General features: G+C 42.9%; 1 protein-coding gene across 2 annotated transcripts; it reads right to left on the bottom strand.

Annotated features, from left to right (window-relative positions):
• Positions 1–6,149: 6,149 nt before the first annotated feature.
• Positions 6,150–8,858, bottom strand: ccn1 (cellular communication network factor 1). Of its 2 annotated transcripts, none has more exons than XM_068319544.1 (5): positions 8,627–8,858; positions 8,228–8,483; positions 7,584–7,928; positions 7,293–7,495; positions 6,150–7,174 (listed from the first exon to the last, which is right to left on the bottom strand). In XM_068319544.1, exons 1-5 carry the CDS (start codon positions 8,672–8,674, stop codon positions 6,872–6,874), a joined length of 1,155 nt encoding a protein of 384 aa, XP_068175645.1. In that variant the 5' UTR covers positions 8,675–8,858; the 3' UTR covers positions 6,150–6,871. The 2 variants fall into 2 exon arrangements, with proteins under 2 accessions (XP_068175645.1, XP_068175646.1); XM_068319545.1 differs by having other exon boundaries at positions 8,228–8,450; positions 8,627–8,856.
• Positions 8,859–8,939: the final 81 nt, after the last annotated feature.

The following is an 8,939-nucleotide window of genomic DNA, read 5'->3' as shown; positions in this document are numbered from 1 at the left end:
TTTTCCACCTCACAGCAGTCAGAGGCAATGATCTCACATCTGACTGCGCATCTCTTTGCATGAGGTGGACACAGATACGCCTCTGGCGTGTGCTGGTTGTCATTAATGCAGTTTCATTGTCCATGTTCAAGTGTTACCATACATTATGGAGCACACTCTTATGTAATATCCGACTGGATCTGCATGCATTTGGTTGAATAATCATTTATATTTTGCTGCAGAACAGTCTTCTTATTGGGCCTTATGTGTAGACAATGTTTGGAAAATGTGCTTCCATGTTTTAAACACTTGGATTCAACAGAATATTTTGATTGGATTGTAGAAGATCCACACAACTAATGTCTGTGTTAAAGTTAAAGCCAGTAGCTAATTAAGTTAGCCTAGCATAATGACTGGAAATGGTGATCATCTCGTGTTTACTATGAGCACACAGATGTCTTTTATGGCCTAAACAAATGGTCAAATAAGTATTGATCATGAACTTCTGGATTTCTTCCTTTGAGACAGAACTAGTTTTTCTGTCTGGATGCTGAGCAATGCCAACCGGCTGCAAATCCATTGGTTAGAGGCTTGTATAAAAGGTAACCAAGTGGATGAAAGCAGAACGTAGTGACCTCTACACATCTGTTCTTTTATTTTAAATTTGCCTAAGTTCAATTACCACCCATTTTAGCGGCTCTCTTAATTTTCTATCTCCATAAAGTTCCTCAGTGAAACCACACAAAAGCTCTTTTTATTTTCTGTTTGCTCTTAAAAGCAATTCTGAACTGTTTTTAGTCTGTGGAGAACCCAAGCATTGGAAATAATTCCTCCAAATTAACAAAACCACTCTTGGAAATGTCTTTAATTTTTTTTGCACTTAATTGGTCTTAATTTGGTGGCCAGGACTAAATTTTGCTGCGTGCAGAGCTGTTCTTTATGAGACCAGCTTCGGGTCGCAGATCTTTTTTTTGGGGGGGGGGGGGGGGGGGCTTGTGCAGAAGCAAGCAAGTGTTGGCAAACCTTTATGTTGCCCATTTTTACACACACCCTGAGGTGGTTAGACAAGACTTCTTTATCAAGAAAAACCTCCAAATTGCATGGAAAACATTTTCATCTACTACCAAGTCTCCAGTTTAGCATGCATAGTCCACACTGTAGAACTGACATTGGCTGTTTGCTTGTCTCGCTGTTCCAGAGAACTAAATGAGGCCATCTGTGCTTCCCAAAAAGAAATGTGTATTATAGTAGTTTTCTATGACCTGTTCACTGTCAGGCTATATAAGACATAGCACTAGTGTGGTTTGTAGACTGCAGCGCATCAATGTATTAAATACTGTTTAGGTTTTAGCTCTGGCTTCAACTCATCTGGTGCTCAGATGAGTTGAAGATGTCATACTTCAACACAAACAGGCCAGCGATGTTGTCACCACAATCACCTCCAGGACAAGTTGGTTTTAGGAAGTGACTCACTTTTACTCGCTGCTTTTTCTCTTTTTAATAGCATCCCTAAGATATTGTGATGAGTCGTTTGTATGTTCACTTCCCTTGTAAGGCTGGTTTTCTCTTTCCCCACTGATTCTTAAACAAATATTAACATTAATTGTTTTCCAACTAACCAGAATGGTGTTAACGTGTGACCATCAATTTACTCTTAACCTCAGGTATCATTTTAATAGCTCCTGGATCTAGATGAATTGCAAACCAGCCACTGAGATTCCATTCCAGCACAAGCAGAATGATTCAAATAAAATGTAAATGGAAGCTTTTGCGAATACCTTTTGTGTGTGTTTAAATGGTTTAACTTTGTTCCCAAAACTGCAGGTTTAGAATTTTAAGTTAAAAAATGGAATAAAAATTACAAAAAATTACAAAAGGTTTAAATTAGAGAATGGGAGGAATAAAGAAGGGAGTTATTACATAATTTTATGTTATAAAAGCTTCAATCCGGGCCTATATAGGAGTTAATCATAGCGACAGTCTGAGGAAATCATCTGTTTGAAGAGAAAAGGGTTCTGTGATGGCAGCTGTGATAGTAGCCAGAATGAGGTCTGCAAAGATGTTTGCTACCCAATTATAGATGGTTATTGCTGTGCAGAACATAAACTGCATGATGACAGCATAGAAGATGACCAGGAGGCCGGTTGAACTTCCATCGCTGTTGCAGGGAGTACAACCTCTGCTGGACCCTCTTTCAGACAGTCTGTGTGTGAAGTCCACTTCAGGCTCTAAGAAAAGGTGGTTCCCAAAAACATCAAAGTGTCTACAGGGTATATTTATAGTATAGAACAGGTCTAAGTTGATAGTTTGGTCTACAGGGACCCAAACCTCCATGAGCAAGAATATGAAGGATGGTGCTGAGAAAAGAGTTCCTTTAACAGGCAGAAACCTCGAGCAGATCCAAGATTCAAGGTGGATGACGCACGTGATTTATCATCGTCGGGGGAGAGGTAGGTAGATGTGCAACCACTGATAACGGCTATTATGACAGAAATATTACAGTGTAGTATTTTTTATAACATGACAACACAGATAATTATCATAACCATTTTCATTTTGCCAAACCGCGTTCTACTGACTTTGGCAGTGTTGCTGCACAGCATACGGCTGCGTATGGTGAGTAAGCGTGTGTTTATGTGGTTTTTCCTTAAATTTATATGTTTTTTTTTTGTGTGTGTATTTGTTTAATTGCAGTTTATGACAAGGGAAGGCAAACAGGAACTTCGTTTACCACACAAAAGCAGTCACAGTTGCTGCTCATTAGCTACATTTCCATGGCACGGCCATTGTCCGCTTCTAAACATCAAAAGATGCAGAAGCGATCAGAAATTGTGTTGCAGTGGAAAAATGGGTGACGATATAATGACTAAATCCTGACGAGAGCTTATCCCTTCACCATTGTGGAAACCATGCGCAATTACCCAGCATGAGAGAGACTAAACAGTAGGAAAATACATCACTCTTGTCACTTATGTTCCATAGGAACACCAGAAAAATCACGGTCCAGCTGCTCAAGAGTTCAATTCACAGTTTTTAATTGTAAACCCAGCATTTATTTTCGCGGTATCAATCATTGTGGTGAAGCATTAAATACTCTGCAGAAGCAATTAATGCAGTTTTGTTGCATTCATGCAGTTTGCATATGTTTGGAAAACAGAGACAATAATTATATTAATTGTTGACTACATGTTGGAGATTTACATTGAAGATAAAGCAGATATTTACGTAAAATTTGTTCCAAACATTCACTTTAAAATCACCTTTTTGTTCATTGTCCAAACTCTGGGCAGTGAGCAACGTATTCATAATTATTTTTTGCTTGTTTGCAACTCTTTAAACCGGAGAGAAGTGGGTTTAAATTCTGTCTTCATGAAGTCAAGTTCTATGTCCATGTTTCACCTATGGTGGGAGGAAGAAGGGAGCAGTGGTGTTGAATTTTAAAGGAACTGAAATTCACAATTGCAGCCTCTGATTCTTGCATTGCTCTGGCCGTGTTAAACAATAGCAAGAACAGCAGATGCCAGCATTACCTCAGCTGTTGACGATATGTGCCCCCTTGGAGATTATTGGGTCCAACATTGTCTGCGTGAGGCTGGGATTTAAGTCGGCTGAAGGCTCGGTGCTGCCTCAATGCTCGGCTTGTTTGAGCTAATAATCGCTCCAGTAGCCAGCGGCCCTCTGGGGACCGGCCGAACAATCCAACAGCCTGGGAAGGAATCGAGTCTGATTTTCCCTTAAGCCTGCTCATCAGTTATTCTTGTGTAATAGCAGATGGAGATCTGATGGGTGTGTCAGAAGAGTTGCATCACTCCCACTGTGCATGTGTGTGTGTGTGTGTGTGTGTCTTTGTGTGTGTTCATGCTAGCTGAACACACACAACCAGGATTTGCATCACTTTGTCTGAGTGATAAATTTTACATAAAAAAAGCAAATACTTACTAATATAATACTTAACATGTTCAGTGTGTGTGTAGAAAACTCTCTGGTGCAATTTCACACTTACCTTTTCCTACTCTGTCCAGCAGGTGGTGCTTTTTAAAACAACCAGGGTGCATCTGTCTTTGCACCAAGAGGCCAGATTCTAGCCCTCCTCACTCCTCACCCCTCTGCTCCTCATAACTGTAATTAACCTGAGCTTATAGACAGGAGGGCCGTTGAATAACTGACACCGGCGCTATCAGCTTCCAACATGTCGTAACGGCCACTCTCCCGTCCCGTTAGCTCCTGGTTGTGCAGCATTACGTAGGGCCTGATGAAGTTTTAATTCTAATGTCTTTGTCATATAAACACATTACGGGTTCAGGGAATGAGGCAGTTGTTGAGTGATTTAATTGCGAGAAGGCCGTGTTTGCCCTTGTGTCTCAGAGAAATGGTTTTCACAGGTTTATGAACACATGATTTATTTCACATAGACGTGTTCTTTCTGGGGGATTTTTTTTTTTTTGGATCGCGATCCTCGCCACTGTTCTTGTCCCTGTGTTATAAAGGAATGCTATGGCTGACCCAAAAGGATTGCTCACATAACAGACAGGTGCCATTACATAACCCGAGCTAGCTGCGTTGTGTTAACAGGACAAATGATGGTCTGATTGCACGGCACGTTCCAAAAAAAGTTGAATGACTTGAGATGGAAAGTTTCTTCTTTTAGGAAGCGGGAGAAAGGGAAGGAGCAAAAACAGGGCTCCTTGAGAGTGTTTGGACTAGAAATCCAGGCTGCAAGGGGGGGGAAAGCCACACATCTTTGTGATTAGGTAAACCTCAGAAGCCTTTCATGTGAGCAATCTGTAAAAGCTCAGTAGGCACATCCTGTGCGGTATGCAGCTCATTCAAAGGCAAAGTGCCCTGCGCAGTGTCTTATTAAATGCACTCGATTAAGACTTATTTCCAGCTGCCGTGCGGGAATGTTGTGCAGGAATGTCAGGTTTTTACAGTTGTTTGTGAGGAGATAAAATGCCTTTTTTTTTTCTTTTTTTTTTTTTTGTGGACACAAGTGAAGCCCTGGGAGTGTTTGTGTATATTTGGAAAATCTTCTCAACTAAAGTGAACATGTTGCTCAGAAATAGTTTCCAACATCTGCCGCCCATCAGGATGTCTGCTTTCCGAGCCACTGCTGCATTCCTGAGCCGCTCCCTCTACCTGGATCAAAAAAAAAGAAGCCTTCCCCTGTCGTTGCCCATGAGCTCCGCTCTCCCTGCCCCGTTTCCAACCACTCTGTAGGAATTCGTACCCGGTGCAAGCATCTGCCATCTGACCCCAGAAAGAAAAATAACACACATCTGTTTTCGACTTGACACTTGTTGAATTCTTCAGTTATACATTTCTTATTGTATCTCATGCACCTCAGGGGTCATAAGTCTGGAAAGTCTAAAACTTCCAGGACATATCTGAGCTGGGATAAGGTGTGAGAAGGCAACACAGGTAGGTTGGTAGATTTAAAAATAAATGTGATGTTTTTATGATCACAAAAACAACAATGTTATCCTTATTTTCCTGCAGTTTGCCTGTTTCTGCCTCATTGTAGTATTCTTTAATGCCTATTAAACTGAAACCTGGAAGGGAAGGCTGAAGCCCTCCTGAAACAGTAGGGCTGTTTACAACTGTTTTTAGCAGAACAGTGCAGTTTAAGAGCCAACAGAGGCCAATGCAACTAATTAACTTTTAAAGACAATTGTGAATGAATTGGGTCAATTTGGTTTGGGCTATTCCACTGTGGAAAAAAAAAGAAGCTTCCTGGGGAATGCATTCATTGTATACAGCCCATTATATACAATAATAGTCATTGTCCTTCTTGCTTGGTGTCTAATCCCAGCCCATTCAGAGCAGCACTTAAGATTCTTGGCATACTCCCATACTCATTGCTACTTGTGGACTTAATCTTTTCCCCCTCCTCTCGGAATCAGTCAAGGGCATGGCTTAGCCAGATCAAATGAAAGCAAGCTAGCTCGCTGAAGAATGGCATTCCAAAGCATACAAAAGTCAGGAGGGAGATTGCCTCCAAAGTTGTGTTATATAAGAATGGACTGACCCAGCTTGGTGTCTGTCTGAGAATCTGTTGGGTCTACAGAATGATATAACAGAGGGATTCTCTCCGGAAGTGGTGGCTTTAAAACATCCTCTCTGGATCTGTGCCGTCCTGCAGAGCAGCACCAACAAACGCAACTCAGCCACTGTCATATTTCATAAATAAATCAGTTTTATTTGTAGCATATAAAATTAAATCATTTTACAATTTATTCCAGTATGACACATTATATCCAAATAAAGTAGCTACATTTGTCGATAAATAATATTAATAACAATAATAATAATAATAATAATAAAAACATTCATTCATCCTTTGACATGTTTCGCTTTGTCTTTTTCACGAAAAGGAGTTCGATAGCTGCCACAAAACATGAACACTAATGCCCACGTCAGGAAGGAATGGAACCGTGCTTGTTAAACAAGCCCGGCGGTTTCATTGTGATGTCTCGTTCTTAAGATACAGGATGGTATGTTAATGGAAGTTGCGCGTGTGCATATCTACATATACACACACAAGTCTACAGTCTGTGTCATGTCTGATGTAAAGGATCAAAATATACACAGTGAATTGATATCAGCGACTAACATAAATGTACAAATATTAATTACATCTTGCTCCATAACGAAGCTACTTCAGATGCTCCATTAATATGAAGCGGCTCTTAGGTTAGAATGCTGATGTAGTCACAGCAAACAGTGCACTTCATTAAGTCCTCATGATGTAAGCCCGCAATTCCTTGGGAATCTAGTTACAACAAGAAGCTGGTAGTTGTTTGATAGTCTATTTACACCCCTGCGTTCCTCTGAACTGCCAGTATTGTCAATGATCTTCCTGTCTTGCTTAGGGGTTTCGGACATTCGTCGCCGATCAGTCTCTGAACTTGTGGATGTCGTTGGACAGACGGTAGAAGGGGTAGGAGGCTTCGTTGGCGTGGGGACAGTTGTAGTTGCACTTGCAGGACTCGATCATCATGATGTTCTTGTTGAAGGTCTCGCCATCCTCGCAGCGGAACTTGACGCGGATGGTCCTGGTGTCGTGGGGGCTGCAGCAGCGGCCGTCCACGCAGGCCCCGCAGTACTTGGGCCTGTACTTCTTCAGGCTGGAACAGCCAGCGTAGGTGAACTTCACTGGCTGGCTGGACTTCTTGGTTCTGCTGCATTTCTTTCCTTTCTGCAAAAGGACATACAAGAAGGAGAAGGAGGTTAGTTATGTCTTCAGACCCAGAAGAGAAGCATTTTCAGTATCTTGCAAGCTTCCATCTCATTTAATGATGATGGCTCAAGCTTACCTTAAGACTGGAGTATGGGGATTGGGTGCATGGTCGCACTTCGCAGATTCTTGTCTCTTTGACCAGCTTGCACTCGTTATTTTTGTTGGTGACTCTGGTGGAGATGCCAGTTCCACAGCTCTTGGAGCACTGGGACCATGGAGTAGTTTGGACGATGCACTTTGAGTTGTCGAACCTTTGGACTTCAGGCAGTGGCCTGTAAGCTGATTAAAAGAAGCAACATAATCAGTCTTGAAATCCAGTGCATTCTGATGTATTCTACAGTAATATCCAGACGAAATGCTTTCTTACCAGGTAGAGACTTGAGTCTCCCCTTCACAATAGTGATGAGCTCGTTCCTGTTGGTGAGGTCGCTTTCTGAGTCATCGGTGAACATGTCTTTGCCAAATATCTTCTCCAGGATGTCTCTCTGCTTGCCATCATCACACACCCACTCTTCGCAGCACTGACCAGCAACTTTGACCAGTCTGGGGTTGGCACAGCCCAGGTTGGGCAGGGAGAGCTCCTGAGGACAGAGTGGGACACATCCCACTGCCCCATCAATGCATGTGCACTGGTGTTTACAGTTGGGCTGGAAGCTCTCTCCGTTCTGGTAGATCCTGCTGTTGTACTCGCAGGGTCTGCCCTCTGACTTGGCTGCAGCAGGAGAAAAAAACAGGAGGAAAGGAATGTTATTCTTTCCTGCTCTGCTCGGGAGTGTGCTGAAGACATCACATGGCTGCCAGGTAGGGATCAGTTAAACTGTGAAATTCTTCAGGCTGCCTGAGGAGTCTCTTCTAGTTACAGATTATGTTTCCTATCTGCATTCCACAGAGCTGAAATCACACAGGTCCCCAACTTCTCAGTTAAAAAAAACAACTCTTATTGCCCCAAAAACTACCTTAGACTACCTCAAAAAGTATTTGGATTTGGAGGTGGGTGGTGTTTATACATACCTCGACAGATGCCACGGGTGGTAGCAGCGGCAAAGCTGGCCCCAAAGTTACACTCCAGCCCTTTCGTGTGGTCACAAGGCTCGGTCAGGCTGCAGTCCTCGTTCAGCTGCCTGGCGCACACTTTGCAGCAGCCACAGCCGTCCAGGACGACGCTCACGCCGGGGGCGCACTTGGGCATCGCCAGGGGACACTCGCACACGGAGGGGCAGGAAGAGGAGAGGACCTGTTCGGCCGAAAAAAAATCTTCCATGAGAGACTGATGAGAGAAAAACGCAGCATTTCATTCCAAGAAAAGAAACGTTTGCTCGCGTCCCTTTTTAAAAAAACAACAACTAAAAATCAGAAACTAAAAAGTGATGGAAGTTGCTCTACCAGACAGAAATGAGAGAAATAACTCACCAAGTTGAGGCTCCCCAGGAAGGTAACGATAACTGTAAGCGTCAGCATCTTGGATAAGTTTTATTCTGCGCGTTCGAGAGGAATCCTGATCCCAGATGAGTGGAAAATAAAATAAAGTTGTCTCTTCTGGAGGAGTCCTTAGATATTCCCTCGCTCGGTCGTCTTGTCTCTCGTGTTTGCTGGTAGTCTCTGGTGTTAGAGGCTCCTGTAGAGAAGGTGAAGCTCTCGGTAAGGCGGTTGCAGTCTGCTGAGGTCCGGCCACCTCCGGACTTTTATACCGTAGTGGGAAGATGACGTCGTTCCTGGGCTGCCT

The sequence above is a fragment of the Antennarius striatus genome, chromosome 7 (genome assembly GCF_040054535.1).
Source record: "Antennarius striatus isolate MH-2024 chromosome 7, ASM4005453v1, whole genome shotgun sequence".
In the NCBI taxonomy this organism is placed as follows: domain Eukaryota; kingdom Metazoa; phylum Chordata; class Actinopteri; order Lophiiformes; family Antennariidae; genus Antennarius; species Antennarius striatus.
This window is presented reverse-complemented; position numbering and strand designations above follow the sequence as displayed.